Below are 22,048 nucleotides of genomic sequence, written 5' to 3' on the forward strand. Positions count from 1 at the left end.
CCACCATGTGGGGCTGATGATGTCCTGTTACTCTGCAGCTCCTGCCACATTTGGAGCAGCCTCCTTGGATCCTCCACCTTACCCACTATCCATCCCATTTCCAGCCTCACCCACACATACCTTTCCTCCCTTAGCCTATTCAGTTGTTTCTCTCTCTCCTTGGCTGTGTTTTTAAACCCTGGAATTGGTTTGGGGGGGGCCAGAGTTGTAGGAAGCTGCTACATGGAATGAAGTTGCAGAAGATGAGGGGTTTACAGAGCTGGTAGGAGGATCAAAAGGACAGAGGCACACTATTAAGGAGGGATAGAAAAGCTAAATATAGAGGGAGTGAGAGAAGTTATGGCTCAGCCTCAGGTCTCCATCAGAACCCTTAAACTCCTTTGAGGAAACAATCTAAATGAAGTTTGGGAATTGTTTCCAGCCTCAGAAGGACAAGGAGCCACAGCTGAGAGATAAGAATAACTTTACCTTCCCCGTAGCCTCCACTGTGCCTCATCCCAAAGTGATTTACAGAGAGTGAGTCATCTCCCAGCTCTAAAATGCAGTTGCCTCTGGGGAAGGACATGGCAGGTGCTTAAGAGTGATACCGCATGAAAATTTAGGACAGGAAGTGGAGGAGAATCCAGTCTCAGAACTGAATCAGCAAAGAAAACTAAAGGAAGCAGAATGGAACTATCCCAAGCTCAGTGGTTCTCAAACCTTTGTACTGGTGAGCCCTTTCACATAGCAAGCCTTTGAGTGGGATTCCCCCCCTTATACATTAAAACCTTTTTTTATATTTAACACTATTATAAATGCTGGAGGTGAAGTAGGGTTTGGAATGGATGCTGACAGCTCGTGATCCCCACATAACAACCTCCCCAGTTTGAGAACCCCGGCCCAGACTGGAGATTGGCCCAGGACACTGGCGTTAACACCCTGACTTTGGGGGAAATACCCAGGGATCTATCAAACCTAGCATAGATGAAGGGCCTATATTCTCAGAAGCAGCTAGTGATTCTGGGTACCTCCATTTTTGGGTGCCCAACCTCAGATACCTTAAAGGGACCTAGTTTTCAGAGGGCAGGTGCTCATCATTTTCCAAAAATCAAGCCTCTTTATGGTGTCTCAAGGTTAAGGTGTCTCAAGGTGGGTTCCCAAAAACTGAGGAACTCCAAACCACTAGCACCTTTTGACAATATAGGTCAGCTTATTGATTAATGACTCAGCTGGAAGTAGAGTGACCAGATGTCCTGATTTTATAGGGACAGTCCCGATTTTTGGGTCTTTTTCTTATATAGGTTCCTATTACCCCCCATCCCGTCCCGATTTTTCACACTTGCTGTCTGGTCACCCTAGCTGGAAGCTGATACCTCGAACAGCACAGCAACTCCTACCACTGTGCTAGGGCATCGGGGTCAGGAGTGACTTGGGGGAGATGCCTCCTACTGAGTCACCTAGGCCACTGCAGCACAGCACCCCTAGCAGCATGCTGGGGTATTGGAGCTAGTCTGCCCTCTTCAGTAAATTCCTCCATTGGCTTCTCTCATTATATTCAAGTTTCTTGTCTTTGCCACAGCTCTGCTCTTCTTGGTTTAACAGCTCTTGTCGTCTAGCATGTTTTCCCTCCTCACCCCTGCGGCTCCAATGAAATCAATGAACTTTCCTTTGCCTCTTCCCAGGCTGCCCCTTAGCCATGAAAAGCCTCCAGCCAGGAGTGCTGGAACAATTTGCATAGTGGGGGAGCTGAGAGCCCTTGAACCAACTGTAGTCCCTGTACATGATGGGAACCACTTCAAGCCAGGGGCTGTGGCAGCGCCCCTAGTTCCAGCACCTTTGCCTCCAACTGATCTTCCTCAGGCAGTGTTGCCTATAAGCGAACAGTCAAATCACAGCAGCCATTTGATCTATTTATAATAAACTAAGCAAATATATCTTTGTTTATAAAAAATGGGTCTATTCAATTATCTTCATGCTCTGCCCCCTTCATGAGTCACTCATGTTCCTGGCCTGTAAGCTCTGCTGGTCGGGGCCTGTGTCTTGGTATGCGTTAGTACAGCACTCAGGACCACTGACTGGGCATCTGAGTGCCACTGGAACAGGCATATTAAACATCTCATAAACCAACTGTAATGGCTGAGTGGAGAGCACCCCCCAGCCCTGCAGCACGGCTCCCCAGCACCACATTGTGACACTGGGGTGGTAACAACACCTAGGGAGTCACCTACATCACCTCATCCTGTTTGAAAGAGAAATGGAGAAAATCCTTGGGCGGGGGTGGCTATGAGGGCAGGGGTTGAACCCTCTGGTTTATATCAGCCCACATGGTCTCACCCATCTTGGAAAGGGGGCTGCAGCTCAGCTGGGGCTGGGGAGCCTTAAATAGAAAAGCGAAAGGCACAGAAGGGTTGAGGATTAACAGGGGATGTCATGGTCCCTCTGTAATCCCTAGGCAGGTGCTATGTACTTGCCCCGGTAACCCTGAGCATCTTCAGAGCTGGATAGAGAGATGATCCTCTTCCTCTGCTACGGAGATCAAAGGGCAAGGATAAAATTACCCTGATCTCACTTTTTTTCTCCAAATGGGATAGGAGCTTGTTGCAAAGAGCCGGGTGGGGAGCACAGTGAGTGTGTGGGGTCCTATTAGAGAGTCTGACTTCCAGTTCCCTACAAGTGGGGTTATACACCTCTGTGACATGCTGGAAACTGCTGGGAAGGGGTGTCTGCATCCCATGTGCAACAGAGATGAGTTGATTTTAACCCCAACCTTCCTCCTATAGAAATATCCCCTTCCACAGTCTACACATCTATGTACAAAGTGAGACCCACACCCAGCACCCCCCCAGACCTGCAGAGAGGGTCACATAAGGCATCTAGGACCCACTTGAGCATACAGAAGCCCCCAAATGCCAAAGAGAGGGAGGTAGGCTCAGGGCAAGCAGCAGCAAAGGAATGTCCTTACCTGGTCTGTGGGGAGAGGTGGTTGCTGTCCCCTCCTGGTTGGCACTCCCTTGGTCCCCTGGGGATTTAGTCCCCCGTCAGGATGGGAGCCCCTAGTCACGCTGTGATCCCCCTCAGTCCTTCCCGTCCTGGCGCCAGCTATCCATACACTGTGTCCCTCTCTCACTCTTGGTGTGTCAGCCTCTCCCAGGACTGATCTCCCCATGGGGAGCTGGGNACTTCATCAGAGGTGGGGGTGGGGGAGAGGTGGGTTGGGGAGGGCTGATTCTAGGAGCAGCATCAGGCAAATTAAATCAGACACCAGGGAGCTGGGGAAATCGGATTGGGACTTAATGCAAAGCAGGTGGTATGGGAGGAGATGGAGGGACAGGAGAGAGTGTGCTGCTTCTGAAGGGAAAAACACCACACAAAGATTTGACTCTGTTTGTTTGTTAGTAACAAACTAATCAGATGACGATTAGGCAGAAAGAGCTAGGAACATAAAATGGGAGGTGAGGGGCTGTGCCAGACACTGAATCCCAACACTCTCCTGAGAAAAAAACCCTCATCAGGATAGGACTCAGGTCGTAACCTGACAGGCAGGGCAAGAAAGCCCTGTGCCCCTTGTGGTATCCTGGCCACTCCCAGATAGAAACCCTTGTGTATGGGGGGCAGGGCTGGGATCTGGCGCCAGGGGGATGCAGAGCTGGGATGGGGAATGGTATTGGGTGGGCTGGCAAAAGCATTTGCTTGAAGGCCTTTTGGCAGCTGCTTTTGCGGGATGCTGCTGCGGGGGATTATCTTGGCCTCAATCTCTTTTAATCTCTCCTGCAGCTTTGGCCCAATCCTGAGATAAATACCTTTTAATGGATCTCATCTGACGTCAGGAAGCATCAATCTAATTACCAGAGCCAGAGCTAGGCCCCACAGCATTGCAGTGCCTGGTCACCTCAGACAGGACTATGGAGGCTGGTGAGAACAATCTGTCCCACAATCGGTTTCCAAGTCCTCTCCAAATACAGGGAAGAAATTATATAGGAGGAGAGATGTGACACTGCCAATGAATGGGGAGCGGGACTCTGAAACACACACACTGATTTTTTTTCCCCTCAGCTCCAGGCCATAAAGTGAGAGTAATGGATAAAACAAGATGGGATGTTGCCAAGCATGGTGGGGAATGAACAACTGGTTTCAGCAGATATGCATCAGAGCAACTCCTCAACGTCAGAGTGTAAAAGGTGTGGTAGCATCTGCTCGACCTTCTCATCCTCCAAAGCTCACTGGGATGAGATTAACCATACATAGCAGTTCTGACTGAACAGCGTCTGGGAACCAATGGCTGTGTATGAAACAATGACCCAATCATTACACTTGTATTTCTGTCCTGGGCTCCCCACACAGCTCTGCCAGTGTCCCTCAGTCCTGCCCTGCAGCCCCCTGCTATTAGGCTGTCTCTGGCTTAAGCCTGTGCATTTCATGTAGCCTGGATAGTTCTCTGGTTCTAAACCCTCCCAGAAATGTGGTTATTGTTCTTTTCAATACTCCCGCTCTCTCAGCTCCATATAATCCCATCTCTGAATGCTAATACCTTGGGCAGTGACAGCAGATTCTTCTTATCCTAGTCTGGACAATGCTAATGATACAACAGCCCTGCTCCTCCTAAAAGTATTTGTGTGTGTGTGAGAAAGATGGTGGAGACCTTGTTTCAGGACAGCGAGTTCCCTAGAGGAGATCCTCAACCTTGCAAGGGTCAGGCCCAGGCCAAGCAGAGCATGGCTCTCCCTCCCCTCCACCATGTGTAACTCCTGGGAGGGGAGTGAGTCTTTGGAGCCTGGTTTGTTTTCCCTCTTCCAGGGCTCAGTCTCTCTTCATCATTTGTTAATTAAATCTCCATTCCTTTCCCATCCACCAGGCAGATGACTCTTCTCTCTCTCTCCAAACAGGCTCACAACTCCTGTCAGTCTCTGGTTGTTCATTCCTCCTTTATTTCTTGCAGTCACACCCCCTGACCCTCCTTTTCCCCATCTTGATCTTGGGACTCTCTGGTCTAGGGGGAGAGGGATGGCAGGTGCTTGGCCTGGGAATTCCAGATGCTTCTCTCATTCTCACCCAATCTCTGAAGAGTAAGAAAATCCCCCTCCCAAAAAGGTCTCAAGAACTCTCCTGCTGCTGCTTTGCTCCTATATGAATATGGATGGTCCCACTGAAAGAGAGGACATGGCGGGAGCCTGGCTTGTTACTTCTGAGTGACTAAATCATTCTCAGGTCAAGGGAGTGAATACAGAGCTGGGCACCAGGGCCCTTCCTGTTCTGCTCATGATGCCATCATTTCATTTGACACGTCACTGAGAAGCAAGCTGCCTCCTCCCCGTTTTTGGGGCAAGTGCACTAATAAATTGCCCTAAAGACCTCCACCCCATGTCCCGAAGCTACCAGGCCGGTGTGTGTGGCCCTGCCTCCTGCTGTCACGCCTTGCTCAGAACTCATCCCTGGCTCGCAGCTTCTGGGGTTGCTGCCCAGACTCTGAGCTTGACGTACGTCTCTGGCTTGTGGATCTGGCTCTTTCCTTGGGCACAGGGGGCTCTGGTGAGGCCCCACCACTGTGGTCAGTGCCCATATGCTTCTCAACATCTGTGTGTGACAGTTCCTGCTCCTCGTCCCCCTGTCTCATCAGGTCCTCAGCCTCCATCCGCTCCTGCAACCAGAGAGTGAGAGGGATTTGATACAGCCCCTTTCCAGTTGGAGTCTTCACCCTGCAACTCAGCACACATCCCTGCAATGGGACCAGGTACAGTGTTCTCCCCAGTAGGACCCCAGCCCTATCTTGCGGGACTCACATATTGCCACCCTCAAGAGATCAAAAATCAAGTCAGACCCTTAAAAATCATGAGATTTGCACACACAAAAACCCAACCTCACAAAAACCCGAATCATAAGATTTTTAAAATATTTATTATATTGTGTTTTTTCAGTCTTTTTGTTCTCTGCCTGCCCATTCCTGTGTGCATGTGTCACAAGTCGTGCTGGTCACTTCCTCACACGGATTGAGATTTATCCCCTGCTGCAAGAGCTCTCACCCACACGTCGGCCCATCCCCTCTCAGCAATTAACACTGTCCCCCACTGCACTCAGTTTAGCCTCCTTAGTCTCCATCAGTTCAGTCCCCGCAGCCTCATCTGTGCTCCTCCTGGGGTTCTTCACTTCCTCTTCCAGGCCTGGGGCTGCAGCAGGGTCCCCCTCCCCCTTCCCAGGCTGGGGGGTAGGCTCTTCAACCCCTCCTACACCTTCCAAGGCTGGTTCTTTGAGGGTTGGGGGAGAGGCATTGGCTTGTCTTGCTGCTCCCTTCCCTGGGATTGAGCTGGGCTTAATAGGGCAAATCTTCTTTACTGCTCTCCCCAGTGGAACTTCACCCAGCCCTGGCGGGAGCCCTCACACACTGCTCCCAGCACTAGGCCCTGCTCATGAGGAGGGGTGTGCTCACAAGCCATTCTCCACCATGGGACCTGACCCTGTCCTGGTGCAATCCCCCCAGGCTTCTCCCTCCATGGGCCCCTGACTACCCAAGGGGCAGCATTACCTGCTCTGCATGTTCCGGAGAAAGGGTGTACCAGAGAGCAATGGCACAGCGCCTCCCACGGGTCACTGCCCATACGCCATGGGGATTCTCCCCTCCAGAGCTGAAGGCCACCAGCTTCCCACATTTGGGGCGTACCTGAGCCTGCCACAAAGAGGAGGAAGTGATAAATCCAGGGGTCTGATAGGCTACCCCACAGCCCTGTGAATGACCCTCCCCCCATCAGCAATTCACCTGGGGTATGGCTCTTGTAGCATTAAGGAAGTGGGCTTTGACAGAGACTCTAACTTCAACCAAAAGCTGCCCATGGACAAGATGGGCAGCAGGGAGGGGTAGAAAGGGAGAGAAAGAAGAAAAGGAAGAAAAGAGTGTTTGGGACAGAAAGAGAAAGACAGACACACACAGGCTGGCAGGGAATGGGACACGGCAGCCAGGAAGGTGTTAACTTCTCCTGTGTCCTGAGATTTTCCTAAATTTGCCTTTGGCTGCCCCAATTTGAATCTGCAGAGTTGCTAGGGCTTTATAGGGATTATTCTGGAGTGGAGGGGCCTAGCACACAACTGGCTCCCCCTCCCCAGTGTCTGCCTTCAGGGCCAACTCGCATCCCTTCAGCCACTCTCCTACTCTGGGCCAGGCTCAGACTTACTGTAACAGTCACTGCATCCAGTTCAGTGAAGAACAGATCCCCACCGTGGAAGTCATCATTGAGGTAGAGGATCCCACTGTGGAAAGGAGACAGCGGTTGGATAGTGCAGAGTCCTCATTCCCCAAATCTCCTGACCTGGCAAGGGTCTCCCTGCTGGGCTCAAACCTCCCACTCTCCAAAAAGGCTCTCGGGGTGGTTGTGGAATTACAGCCCAGTGAGCTTTATGGCTCTGCCAAGGCAAACTGGTTGAAACAATAATTAAAAACAATAAGAAAACTCCTTGAAGTTCATGATCTGATGGGCTGCAACTTGCATGGATTCTACAAAGGAAAATTTTAACTCACTGATCTCTTAGAAGTCTTTGAATGTGTCAGTAAAACATAAGGGAGAATCAATGGACATAATTTATTTAGACTTTCAAAAAACTTTGATAAAGTTCCACATAAGAAGCTACTGAAGAAGTGAAGTCACAGGATGAGAGGCAGTGTTATCATGGGGCAAAAATTGGCTCCAGTACAGGAAATAAATAGTCATTTCTCATCCTGCCTAAGGATTAAGAGCAGGGGCCTCAGGGGTCTGTACTAGGTTTAATATATTTATTAATGATCTGGAAAGGGCCTTGGGAAAGCAATGAGGAAGCAAAATCTGCAGATGACACACTGTTATTTGGGCCAGTGAGTACTAGAGGAGACTGGGAGAAATGTCAGAGAGACCTAAACACATTAGGGGAACGAGCAACGTGGTGGCAAATTAAATTCAGTATTGATGAATGCAAAGCAACACACAGTGAAGGAAAATAATTAAATGACTTGTACACCTTGTTCTAAATTTACTGTATCAGCTCAGGCAAGTCAGGATGTCACTAGACAGCTGTGTGGCAACCTTTCCTCAATGAGGAGCTGTGGTCAAAAAAGCAACCAAGATGTTAGAATGCATAAGGAATAGGATGGGTAATGACATGGAGAATACCATAATGCCTTTATATACATCACTAGTGCGTCCTCACCTGGATACTCAGCACTGATCACCCCATCGCCAAAAGATAATACAGAACTAAAGTAGTTCAGAGTAGAGCAATGAGAATGATCAAGGGCTTGGAAAAACTGTTACATGAAGAGAGACTGAACAGACTGGAATCACTTGGGAGAGTTGCCTTAGAAAAGGGGGAGAATAAAAGGGGACTGGAATGGGGTGCATTCATCTATTGCGAGCATCTCCTGGTCAAGTGTGTGCATGCCTACGATTTCTTCTCAATTTCCTGTGCTCACACTGTCCCCTGTTGGCCACTGCACTTGTCAGCTGGTTCTTCGGTGACTCAGCCCTCTGGCCAAGTCACACTTTGTCCATGTGTGAAACAAACCAACCCCTTCTGGGGTACATAATCCAAATGTCCCCAGTGTCCTGCAGCCCTCTCTGGGATCAGTTTTCTAAAACAGTCCCACAGGGCCCATCACAGTATCCTCACTTGGGTGTGTCCTTCTCTGCAGCCCTTCCTGAGCTCAGTCTTTAACCAGTCCAACAGGGCCCATCATGGTACCTTAGGTCAGTCCAGCTAGGTCGCAAGGCTCCTGCTCTGGAACAGAACAGCATCCTGAGGGCTTCTTCCCTGGGGACTCCTTGCCTTTACCTGAGTCTTCAGTGACCCCAGCCTTCCTGCTGAGCCAGCTCTCTTGGACTCAGTTCACTGACCACAGCTCCCTGCTGAGTCTGTCCCAGTAGTGCAGCCCCCTTCCCCGGGGTGCCAGAGTTCTAATTCCCTTCCTTGGGGCATTGCCACTTCTCCCCAGTGGCTGTTGGGGGGGACCCAGTCCTACCCACTGCTCTGGGTCCCAACCCAAGGACTCTAAGTATATCAGCCCTGTGCTGCTAATTGCTGCTCTGTTTCCCTGGGCCACTTCCCTGTAGTCCATCTTAGTTGAGTCCCAGCATCCAACCAGGAGCTCCTGCCTCGCTATCCTGGTTCCTGACAGTAACTACCTGCTTTGGCCCCTGCAGCCATCCAGGAGCACCTCATACTCCTCCAGTTCCTGTAATCAGACTGAACTCATCATGGCCCTGCAGCTCCTTTTATACGTATCTGCTGGGCCCTCATTGGCAGCTCCCTGCAGCCCCTTTCCTGCGTGGAAGTAGCCACACTAGTCATTTTGGAGGTCCTTTCTATTGCTCTTTTTTAGGGAGAGGTGTGGCAGGGCTGCGAGGCCTCCAGCAGGGGGCCTCAGGGCCTAGTTCACCCCCTCACAGGAACATTATGAAAGTCAATTCAGTAGTGACTGGTCTAGTGAAGAGAGATTGAGAGCTCCTGTCCTCCCTGTCTCGGAACACAAGAACAAGGGGACTGTGATGGTGTGTAAAAACTTGGTGGAAAATGCAGGCATTTGTTCTGGGTCTGCTGTAAAACTCTGGGGGGGAAAAATGGACATCAACAAATTGTTGTGCTGATGGACAGCCAGCAACAGTGGGCGGCCCAACAAAAGCAGCAGTAGAACTAGCTGTTCCAGCAAACACCTGCCCAACAACAAGAGCAGGCAACCCAAGCATAGGTGCCGGCTTCCTCTGGGCCCAGGGGATGCTCAACCCCCTGCTCCACCCCAGGCCTCACCCGCACCCAACCCCTTCCCCCAAACCTTGACTTCTTCCCATCCAGTTCTGCCCCCTCCCCCAAGCATGCTTCATCCCCACTCCTTCCCCTCCCTCGCAGAGCCTCCTGCATGTCGCAAAACAGCTGATCGCAGTGGGCAGCAGGTGATGGGAGGGAGGGAGAGGTGCTAATTGGCGGGGCCGCAGGCAGGACGGAGGAGCTAGGCAGGGGAGGGAGGGACACTTGACTGTCCATGGATGCTAAGCTCCCACTAATTTTTTATCATGGGAGCACCCACGGAGTTGGCACCTATGAGCCCAACACCACCATTAGCAACATCAGCTCATCTGGGAGATGGTGGCATAACATCAGGAACAGCAACAACACTTGATTCAACAGGTGGCAGCCATTTTACAACCCCACTGGGCAGGTGGGTGGCAACCTGGACAGCAATGACCATGAGATGGTCGAGTTCAGGATCCTAACAAAAGAAAGAAAAGAAAGCAGCAGCATACAGATGCTGGACTTCAAAAAGCAGACTTTAACTCCCTCAGGGAACTGATGGGCAGGATCCCCTGGCAGGCTAACATGAGTGGGAAAGAAGTCCAGGAGAAATGGCTGTATTTTAAAGAAGCCTTATTGATGGCACAGGAACAAACCATCCCAAAGTGCAGAAAGAATAGCAAATATGGCAGACGACCAGCTTGGCTTAACAGAGAAATCTTCGAAGAGTTTAAACACAAAAAGGAAGCTTACAAGAAGTGGAAATTTGGACAGATGACTAGGGAGGAGTATACAATTATTGCTCGAGCAGACAGGGGTGTAATCAGGAAGGCCAAAGCACAACTGAAGTTGCAGCTAGCAAGGGATGGGAAGGGTAACCAGTAGGGTTTCTACCGGTATGTTAGCAACAAGGAGGAGGTCAGGGAAAGTGTGGGATTCTTACGAATGGGGGAGGCAACCTGGTAACAGATGATGTGGAAAAAGCTGAAGTACTCAATGCTTTTTTTGCCTCAGTCTTCACAGACACGGTTAGCTCCCAGACTGCTGCACCGGGCAGCACAATATGGGGAAGAGGTGAGCAGCCCTCTGTGGTAAAAGAACAGGTTAGGACTATTTAGAAAAGCTGGACATGCACAAATCTATGGGGCTGAATCTAACGCATCTGAGGGTGCTGAAGGAATGGCTGATGTGATTGCAAAGCAACTGGCCATTATCTTTGAAAATATGTGGCAACTGGGGGAGGTCTTGGACGATTGGAAAAAGGCAAATATAGTGCCCATCTTTAAAAATGGGAAAGAGAATGCAGGGAACAAAAGACCGGTCAGCCTCACCTCAGTCCCCGGAAAAATCATGGAGCAGGTCCTCATGGAATCCATTCTGAAGCACTTTAAGGGGAGGACGGTGATCAGGAACAGTCAACATGAATTCACCAAGGGCAAGTAATGCTTGACCAACCTGATTGCCTTTTATAATGAGATAACTGGCTCTGTGGATATGGGTAAAGTGGTGGATTTGATATATGTTGACTTTAGCAAAGCTTTTGATATAGTCTCCCACAGTATTCTTGCTAGCAAGTTAAAAAGTATGGACTGGATGAATGGACTATAAGGTGGATAGAAAGCTGGCTAGATTGTCGGGCTCAGTGGGTAGTGATCAACAGCTCGATGTCTAGTTAGCAGCCGATATCAAGCGGAGTGACCCAGGACTCTGTCCTGGGGCCGTTTTTGTTCAACATCTTCATTAATGATCTGGATGATGGGATGGACTGCACCCTCAGCAAGTTCACAGATGACACAACACTGGGGGAAGAGGTAGATATGCTGGAGGACAGGGACAGGGTCCAGAGTGACCTAGACAAATTGGAGGATTGGGCCAAAAGAAATCTGATGAGGTTCAACAAGGACAAGTGCAGAGTCCTGCACTTAGGACAGAAAAATCCCATGCACCGCTACAGACTGACTGGCTAAGCAGCAGTTCTGCAGAAAAAGACCTGGGGATTACAGTGGATGAGAAGCTGGATATGAGTCAACAGTGTGCCCCTGTTGCCAAGAAGGCTAACAGCATATCACGCTGCATGAGTAGAAGCACTGACAGCAGATCAAGGGAAGTGATTATTCCCATCTATTTTGCACTGGTGAGGCCACATCTGGAATATTGTGTTCAGTTTTGGGCCCCTCACTACAGAAAGGATGTGGACAAATTGGAGAGTCCAGTGGAGGGCAATGAAAATGATTAGGGGGCTGGGGCACATCACTTGTGAGGAGAGGCTGAGGGAACTGGGCTTATTTAGCCTGCAGAAAAGAAAGGTGAGGGGGGATTTGATAGCAGCCTTCAACTACCTGAAGGGGGTTCCAAGGAGGATGGAGCTTGGCTGCTCTCAGTGTTGGCAGATGACAGAACAAGGAGCAATGGTCTCAAGTTGCAGTGCAGAAGGTCTAGATTCGATATTAGGAAATAGCTATTTCACTAGGATGGTGGTGAAGCACTGGAATGGGTTACCTAGGGAGCTGGTGGAATCTCCATCCTTAGAGGTTTTTAAGGTCTGGCTTGACAAAGCCCTAGCTGGGAAGGTTTAGTTGGTGTTGGTGATGCTTTGAGCAGGGGGTTGGACTAGAGGACCTCTTGAGGCCTCTTCCAACCCTCATCTTCTATGATTCTATGATAAGAGTGAACCTAGTTGCTGGGACCCTGAGCCTCACCAGGACTATGAACCTCCCCTCAAACTCATGAAGATGGGGCCAGGTGATGACCCTGAAGCTCTCCTAGTCACTTTTGAGAGGGTTGCCACAGCAGCTCAATGGCCAACTGAACACTGGTCTGTTTTGCTGGCACCAAATCTTACCAGGACAGCTCAAAGTTGCATATCAGAAGCTTGATGCCACTGATGCCCAGGACTATGCCTATGTCAAGGCAGCTATCTTGGATATCTTGGATATCACGGTAGACACCCACTGATAGCACTTTCCCCAGGGGATCCTGCCCTGAGCAGTGCCCCAGAGTGTTTAAGGAACACTGGTACCAGTGGTAAAGCCTGAAAAGCAGACTGCGGAACAGGTGACCAAACAAGTGGCGCTGGAACAGTTCATGTGATTCTCCCAGCTGGGGGGTCAGGGTGGCTGTTGTGAAACTGGCCCGAGACGTTGGCTGAAGTCATCAGGCTGTCCAAAAATTATTTAGCGGCTGCGGGCCTGATGGTGGGAACATCCTAGAAGGAAAATGCTCGCCCCAGGTGATCAATGACTGAAGACTACAGTGCCTGCTGTGGGGGCACCCTCCGTGGAACCAAATCCCAAGTCCTCCCCAACAGGCGAACAGCATTATGACAAAATCCGTAAGCCTGGCCCCAAGGGCAGGAAAGGGTGGGGGGGAGCCCAGTCCCAAAGAAAGGGCCTCCCACAGGCATCCAATTTCCCCAGAGCAGGACAGGGGTGGAAAAATCCCCTCAGCCAGGAGTTGATTCTCATATGGACAATGAGGTTATTTCAGCCACGACTGCACCTTCATGGATTGCTCCTATGGGTAGGCATTGCCAGCAGTCACCTGGGCTTTAAAAAGAGGCCCAGCCAAGATGTTAGTCTCTATATGGATCAATGGAGTGGAAGTGCCAGCCCTAATAGACTTGGGGTGCAGCCACACGCTGATCATAGAGCAATTAGCAGGACTCAGAGATAACCCAGGGGAAACCATCTCCCTCCAGTGCGTGCACAGCGATATCTGCTCATATTTCATGAGGGAGGACAACTCACAGTAAGAAGCCACACAAGAAATGTATGGGCAGGGGTAGCCTACCCAGTGATTTTAGGCAGGGACTGGGAATTCTTCCAGGAGGTCAAAAAATTATGAGGCAACAAACCTCTGAAAGGGAAATGTAGTAGAAATAGAGAGCCTGAGACATGAGGCCTTGTATAAGGGTCCCTGGTACAAGGTGTAAGGCCTGAACTAAAGTCAGGCCCTGTTACAAAACATGCCTACTTGCAAGTTCACCGAAAGTGGCAAGAACAGGGCTAGTATTGCAAAAACACAAACACTGGAAGAAGTGCTAGGTACAGGACACTTGCATAAACATATTCCAGAAGGACTGTACCAGAACATCCCGATACCAAGTTAAGGTATAAACACTCTCCCCAAAGATGATACAGGGACACAGTGACCCCTCCTAAAGATAAGGTCAGGATGACAAGATGATGAATAGAGATGTTTTGACAGAACCAACATGTACAAGGTAAAGGGTGGTAACTAACCATGACAGAGGGGCAATACGTAACTTGTATGTATCAGTGTAGAAAAGAGGGGTCACAGAGGGTGTGTCTTTGTCCAGCCAAGGAGGGAATGGAAAGCGTTAGTGTTGCATGTATTAGCGTCGTCCAGGATATTAGGACTGTGAGTCTACAGGATATTAGGACTGTGCTTCACTGACAATAAGTAGCCTTCGCTGCTGAACTGAGTCTGTGGTCTTCTTGAGCAGTTCAATCAGAGCCCGTTATATGGGCTAACTGGCCAGAGCCAGTGCAGCCCACAGACAGAACATATACCAGCCAATAACTGACTACAGGAATGACCCTCAGGGCGGGGCCCTTGAACCTCAAAAAACCTGAAAATCTAGCCAGAGTTGGGGAGATGGAAGATCCTGGTGAAGGGACTCAGACTCTCAGACTTTAATGTCAGAAGGGTCCATCATGATCATCTAGTCTGATCGTCTGCCCAGTGCAGGCCACAGAACCTCAGTCTTGAAGCCAGTTAGGTTTTCTGCCTACAGTGCTCCCCTTGGAAGGCTGTTTCAGAATAGAAACCTTCGCCTAATTTCAAGCCTAAACTTGTTGATGGCCAGTTTATATCCATTTGTTCTTGTGTCAGCATTAGCTCTTAAATAACTTCTCTTCCTCCCTGGTATTTATCCCTCTGATGTATTTATAGACAGCAATCATATCTCCCCTCAGCCTTCTTTGGTTAGGCTAAACAAGCCAAGCTCTTTGAGTCTCCTCTCATAAGGTAGATGTTTCATTCCTTGGATCATCTTAGCAGCCCTTCTCTGCACCTGTTCCAGTTAGAATTAATCTTTCTTAAACATGAGAGACCAGAATTGCATCCACTATTCCAGAGGAGGTCTCACCAGTGCCTAGTATAATAGAACTAACACTTCCTTGTCTCTACTGGTAATACTTCACCTGATGCATCCTAGGACTGCATTAGCCTTTTTCACAGCTGTACCACACTGGCGGCTCATAGTCTGTGATCAATCAATATATTCAGGTCTTTCTCCTCCTCTGTCACTTCCAACTGATACATCCCTAGCGCAGAAAAAATTATTGTTGTTAGTCCCTAAATGCATAACCTTGCACTTCACACAATTAAATTTCCTCCCATTTCTATTACGCCAGTTTACAAGGTCATCCAGATCTTATATGGTATTCTGGTCCTCCACCATACTGGTAATACCTCCCAACTTTGTATCGTCTGCAAATTTTATCTGGGATATTAATATCCACTTTTTGTGCCAAGGTCAGTAATAAAAATGTCAAATAAGATTGCTCTCAAGACTGATCCCTGTGGAACTCCACTAGTAACCTCCCTCCAGTTTGACTGTTCACCTTTCAGTATGACCCGTTGTAGTCCCTCCTTTAACCAGTTCCTTATCCACCTTTCAATTCTCATATTAATCCCCATCTTCTCCAATGTAACTAATAATTTCCCATGTGGAACTGAATCAAATGTCTTACTGAAATCCAGGTAGATCAGATCTACTGTATTTCCTTTGTCTAAAAAAATCAGTTATGTTCTCAAAGAAGGAGAACAGGCTGGTCTAGCATGATCTACCTTTTGTAAAACCATGTTGTATTTTATCCCAATTCATCTCTATGTCCCTAACTACTTTCCCTTTCAAAATTTGTTCCAAGATCTTGCATACAAATGAGGTTAAACTAAAAGGCCTGTAGTTTCCTGAATCACCTTTTTCTCCTTCTTAAAAATAGGAGCTATATTAGCAATTCTCCAGTCATAGGGTATGACTCCTGAGTTTACAGATTTGTTAAAAATCCTTGCTATTGGGGTTGCAATTTCCTATGCCAGTTCCTTTAATATTCTTGGATGGACCTCCTGACAGGAACACTGCCCCGTGCAAAAAGAGGGGAAAAAGACAACTTCACCATCTCCAGACTTATTAACGGCTGATGTAGATTTCATAGGTGAATAAAAAGATGACCCCACCCTGAGCAGGGCATATGGCCAACTTGCCAACATCAGTGGAGAGGTGGTAGATCTGCAACAGTCCCGGTCTGAACTCATGGAAGAGAGAATGCACCAGCTGGCAAAGATTATCAAACCAGAGAAGTAAGAGTACAACTTTTAGTCCCAAAGAAAATCCAAGGGACCGTATTACAGCAGGCACATGCGGGATGTTGTTGGAGACACTTAGGTCAAGAAAAAAACCGTGAAAGAGTAACCCTCAGATTTTACTGACTGGGAGTACATAGTGAGGTCAAGAACTACTGCACATTGTGCCCAGAATGCCAATGGACAGGATCCCAAGAGACCCCAAAGGCTCCGTTAGTCCTCCTCCTGGTGGCTGGAGTACCCGTCGAGAAGATTGGTATTGACCTGTTGGGATCCCTGGAAAAGGGTGTATTCAGTACCAGTACATTCTGGTGATAATGGACTATGCCATGTGATATCCAGAGGCCATCCCCCTTTGTTCAACCACTGCAGTAACATTGCTACCAAACTGATGAAGGTTTTTGCACCAGTAGGGATACCAAAAGAGACACTGACTGACCAGAGGGCTAACTTTATTTCAAGACTAATGGGGGAATTATGCAACCTTTTGAAGATTAAGGCCTTAAAGATGTCTGTCTATCACCCTCAGACTGATGGGCTGGTGGAGTGCTTCAATAAAACACTGAAAGAGATGTTTAGAAAATTTGTGGTCTCAGACACCTGTCATTGGGATCAGCTACTCCCACCCCTTCTTTTGCCATCTGCGAGGAGCCCCAAGCATCTGCCGGGTTCTCCCCATTCAAACTATTATATGGGAGGCAATCAAATGGGATCCTAGATCTCCTTTGCGAGACATGGGGGGAGAAGAGCCCCTGAAAAACCAGTGTGGTGCAGTATGTGATCTGCCTGAGGGAGAAGCTGGTGACACTGCTTTTGCTCTAAAGAAAACCTGTTTTAAGTCCCAGAAGAACCAACAGTGAGCTTACAACTGAGGGGCCAGAGTGCGAGAATCTGGAACTGGAAATAGGGCCTTGTTATTGCTCCCACCCTTGGAGTCAAAGCTACTGGCCAGGTGGCAAGATCCATTTGAAGTGGTAAGGAAGGCAGGGATGGTCAGTTCTGAAATTCACCAGACAGGGAAGAGAAAAGAAATGCAGATTTATCATGTGAACCTGCTAATGGCCTGGCAGGAACAGGAAGGCCGGCCTTCCCATAGCACCAGCTCCACCAGAGTTCATAGGCACCAACTTTTCCCAGCAATGAGGGGTGCTTGAGTCCCCCCCACAACTCCACCCCAGCTCCACCCCCATTTCAATCCCTTTCCCAAAAGTACCCGCCCCAACTCCATCCCCTCTGTGCCCCTGTTGGACTCCTTCTCCAAATCCCTGCCCTGGCCCCGCCTCTTCCCTGAGCATGCCACATTTCCCCCGCCCCCCAGTGCCTGCCACTGCAAAACAGCTGTTTTGGAGTGGGAAGCACTGGGAGCTAGGGGGAGAAGTGGCGTGCTCAGGGGAGGAGGTGGAGTGGAGGCTGAAGTGAGCTGGGGCACGGAGCTGCCGGTGGGTGCAGAGTACCCACCAATTTTCCTCTGTGGGTGCTCCAGCCTCGGAGCACCCATGGAGTCAGCACCTATGCCTGAGTTCAGCCCACAAGCATCCTTGGGCCACAATGCTGGATTGGTATCCATGGTGAAGAACTACAGCCTGAACAAAAATAACAGTTACTATGGCTGATGGAAGCTTTCCCCCAGTCTTCTCAGCACTGCCAGGATGCACCCACCGGGCCTAAACATCACATGAACACTCAACAAGGAAAGAAGTTCTGAGAGAGCCTCCAATCCCTGCCACAGAAGATGTGAGAGATGGTTCCAAAAGAACTACAGGCCATGTTAGACTTAGGGGTGGTTGAGGAGTCCCATAGAAAGTGGTGGAGTCCCCTCGTGTTGGTGCTGAAATCTGACTTGTCAACCTGATTCTGCATCAATTTCCAGAAAGTAAATGCTATATCGATGTTCAATGTGTACCCTATGCCTATGGTAGATAAGTTGCTAGACAGACCTGGGGCTGCCAAGTACATATTCACTCTTGACCTTATGAAGGGTTACTGGCAGATACTTCTGACAACCATTGCGCAAGAGAAGATAGCATTCTATACACCGTTTGGTCTCTACTAATTTCAGATCATGCCCTTCATCCTTCATAGAGCCATGGCCACCTTCCAACACCTGATGGACCATGTACTTTGACCACATGGGCAGTGTGGCTTGGCGTACATCAACGACATCATCATTTATAGATATGACTGGAATGATCACTGAAGACACCTCACCATGATACTGCAGTCCCTCAAAGAGGCAGGGCTGATGACCAACCCAGCAAAGGGCAGACTTCCAGCCAAGAGGTGACTTTCCACAGCTATCTGGTAGGGGGCAGGTGTCTGAAGCTGCTAGTGGGTAAAGTACAAGCCTTGGAGCAATGCCCCATATAAAAATGCAGGTGCATCACTTCCTGGGCCTTGCTGGGTACTACAGACGCTTTGTACCAGGATTTGCCACCATTGCAGACCCCTGGATAGATCTGATAAAGTACATGAGCCCTAAGAAAATGTGATGGTCTGAAGCCTGCGATAAGGCATTTAAGATGAAAGAACAGCTAAGCCGAGAACCAGTGCTCTCACTCCTGGACTTTTCCAGATGATTCACTTTGCAGACAGATGCCTCAGATGTAGGTCTTGGGGCCGTATTTTCATAGGCATTGATGGAGGAGAACACCCCATCCTATACCTCAGCCAGAAGCTATTTCATTGAAAAATATCCTACTTCATAGAATCATGGATTATTAGGGTTGGAAGGGACCTCAAGAGATCATCTAGTCCAACCCCCTGCTCAAAGCAGGACCAATCCCCAAATGCCCCTCTCAAGGATTGAACTCACAACCCTAGGTTTAGCAGACCAGTGCTCAAACCTTCATCATCGAGAAGGAAGCCCTGGCTATGAAACGGGCTATAGATGCATTATGATATTATTTGTTGGGGAATCCTTTTAGTGACAGATCATGCTCCCCTCCTCTGGCTGAACTCAACGAAGGATATCAACCGAATGATCATGTGGTAGTACCTTTGCTTTCAGCCCTATCGTTTTCAAGTACTTCACTGAGAGGGAGAGTCCATAAGAATGAAGATTTTTTTCACGGGCAGGGGGAGAATGAGAACCACCGGGAAGTACGCCAGCACCAAACCTGACGGGGAAGGTGTGTGATGGGATGTATAACTCCTTCAGTTTCGAGAGCCCAAATGACCCCATGCCGGCACACCTGCAGAGCATGCTCCAGATGGAGGAGGGAGCTTAAAAGGAAGCCAGACAGCTTAGAAAGGGGCTGACCAGGCAGGGGGAAGGACCTGCCTTGGGAGTCCCTGAGAAAGGGTGCTACAAAAGCCTTCTGTGACATTCTATACCTTGGGGGAGCATCCTGCAATCCCCATATTTCTCATTTTCATATAATCGCAATCTTACATATAAAGCAGGCCATGTAAGGTATCAGGGGAAAGGTTATGATCTGCTGAAAGTCATTTCTCTATCCATATATGTGTACCATTAATGCATATGAAGTTATGAGAACTGTGTTATATGGTGGTCACTAAAACATGCTGTAAGTTGGGGGAATCAGCCAGATATTAGCTCCTCAGAGGCAACAGCAAGGAAAGTAACCAACGCCCAAGCGGGGTGTCAAACAACCCATCAACAGCCATTGTCCAGCAAGGGAGCTACAATGCAATGACTCGCCTGCATGAGGCCACACCAGGGGAATTGCTCAACCGCTTGGAGAGACTCAACAACACCCCCAAACATGCCTGGACTTATGCTCCCCAAGCACATGGACTGAGGGTATAAAACAGACAGAGTGGACACATACTGGGCCTGCCTCCTGCCCCCACCTATGCTGCAAGCAACCAAAACACTGAGAAGAAGGCAAGACTCCAGTACAGGAGATTGGCCCAGGTTTAAGGAAAAAACTTGTATATAAAGGACTGCAATATTGAGGGGGGGAGGAGAGGGTTGCTGCCCAGTCTAATAGGGTTGAGAGTTTAGACTGCATACTTATATTTTATTTCTTTTGGCAACTAACTCTCGACTTTTTGCCTATCACTTAATATCACTTAGAATCTACCTTTTATAGTCAATAAATTTGTTTGTTTATCTTTACCAGTGAGTTTGCCTGAAGTGTGGGGCAAATCTGCTCAGGTTTGCAAAGGCTGATGTATATCCACTTTCCATTGTTGAAGTGGTGAACCAATTAATAAATTTGCACTGCCCATCTTGAGCAGAGCAAGATGGTATATTCCCAGGGTACAGTGCTGGGAGCTGGGGGGATTTGGCTCTGGTGCCTTTCTCTGTGAGATTCATGAGTGGCTCTGGGAGCACTCATGCAATATAGCTGGGTATGGGGCTTCATATACAGTTGTGCTGAGTGATCACAGCACCTGGAGGGGCTTGCTGCTGGTCATTAGCAAAGGATTGTGAGAAACAGCCCAGGCTGGAGATAGTTAAGGGGGCACAGCGGTCCCACAGTCCCAGGCTGCACCCCAGGTATCCCGTCACACCTTTCACTGGAAAAGAGGAGCCTAACTGCTTGGCCCAGACAAACTGAAGGTGCTGTTAGTACCTTTCTCTGTTACCTGCTCACAGCAGACTGCAAAACTCAGACTAGACAGTGGGTAGTAGTAGGTGGCCCAGGGAGGGCAGCCTTAAGGTGGTGGGTTTGTGGTAACCTTTCCTGGGCTCTGGGTTGGATCCCAATGGAGTGGAAGGCCAGGGCTCCCCCACCAACCCCTCTCCACAGTAAGAAGAGCATGACCCAGTAACCATTAGGCAATGTTTCCAACAAGCACTGACCATCACAGGGACACTCAATGACACTGAAAGGTGGGAAATTCAGAACTACAAGAGGAAATGCTTTCCTCCTCAACTTGGGATTACATGGTGGAAATCACTGCCCCAGGAAGTTGGTGAGGCCATGCACTTAGCAAGATTCAGAAAGAGACTGGATATTCCTATGGATAACAAGGCTACCCAGCGTTGTCATAGTTAATGACCACAAACATTTTGGAAGGGATGTTAAACCTCATGCTTCAGGGCTTACACCAATACCTAACAATTAGAAACCAAGGTGAGACCTAACATGGGGGGCAGATTATCCCGCATCTGCCTATGGGGTGTTCTGCTCTTTCCTCTGAAGAGGTTGGTCCTGGCTACAGTCACAGACAGGACACTGGACTAGACAGATTCATAGATTCCAAGGCCAGATGGGACCAGATGTCAGGTCTGCTCCTGTCTGGCAATCCCTCTGTTCCTGTGTAACTCTGGGATCCCTTTCCCCCTTTAGTGACAATGCTCTCTGGAACTGGGGAGATATTCTCACATTCTCAGCTCTGGGTTCCCCTCTAGTCTTACCTGTAGTCCCTGTACATGTAGGCAGGTGGTTCTCTCCAGCATTCTTTCCCCTCAGGATCCAAGAGACAGTTATCAGCGTGAACTGGGTGACTGAGATCCATGCGACCATCCTGGTCCCCTAAAACAGGACATTGCAGGGGAACATTCGCACTTTAGGAGGACACAGTAGGCAAAGTGCAACCTGAGTGTGAGGGGAGGGGACACCACTGGGATTAGGGGTGAGCAGGAGCACAGAGACTGAGTGTGAGGGGAAGGGACACAGCTGGGATTTGGGGCGAGCAGGGACAGGGGGACCCTGAATGTGAGGGGAGGGGATTCTCTAGGGGGAATATGGCTGGGATTGGGCATTCTTTACCCTCTACAGCCGTGCGGCACACGAGGTGTGTGAATGAGAAATGGAGCCTTTTCCCAGGGGTGAAATAGGACTCTACTATTTTCCGGGATTTCTCGCTGGCATGCAGGAGCAGTGTGGCATCTCTCCAGTTCACGGTCCCATCCTGTGCCAGCTGGAAGGTAAAAACAAGCTTGTGAGAAACCTCAAGCATAAAGAACACATCTGTGAGAAACAACATGCGTGTGCAAGGGAGCAGCATGCCTGTGAGAAATCCTGTGTTCATACACATGCATAAGCAAAGATATGAGTGTGAAACTCCTGTGACTGTGCACTTG

The 22,048-nt window shown here is 49.1% G+C and overlaps 1 protein-coding gene across 2 annotated transcripts in view; it reads right to left on the bottom strand.

Moving 5' to 3' along the window:
- Window positions 1-4,885: 4,885 nt before the first annotated feature.
- Window positions 4,886-22,048, bottom strand: part of P3H3 (prolyl 3-hydroxylase 3) — a 28,885-nt gene continuing 11,722 nt past the window's right edge. Inside the window, exons 11-15 of one of the 2 annotated variants that reach the window (XM_032802080.2) lie at window positions 21,735-21,885; window positions 21,380-21,497; window positions 7,140-7,215; window positions 6,497-6,637; window positions 4,886-5,614 (exon numbers count right to left, since the gene is read on the bottom strand). In XM_032802080.2, the coding sequence (XP_032657971.1) occupies window positions 5,396-5,614; window positions 6,497-6,637; window positions 7,140-7,215; window positions 21,380-21,497; window positions 21,735-21,885 (705 nt within the window). In that variant the 3' untranslated portion in view covers window positions 4,886-5,395. The remainder of the gene's footprint in view (window positions 5,615-6,496; window positions 6,638-7,139; window positions 7,216-21,379; window positions 21,498-21,734; window positions 21,886-22,048) is intronic. The other variant, XR_004376718.2, reaches the window with a different exon arrangement.

The sequence above is a fragment of the Chelonoidis abingdonii genome, chromosome 1 (assembly GCF_003597395.2).
Source record: "Chelonoidis abingdonii isolate Lonesome George chromosome 1, CheloAbing_2.0, whole genome shotgun sequence".
NCBI lineage: Eukaryota > Metazoa > Chordata > Testudines > Testudinidae > Chelonoidis > Chelonoidis abingdonii.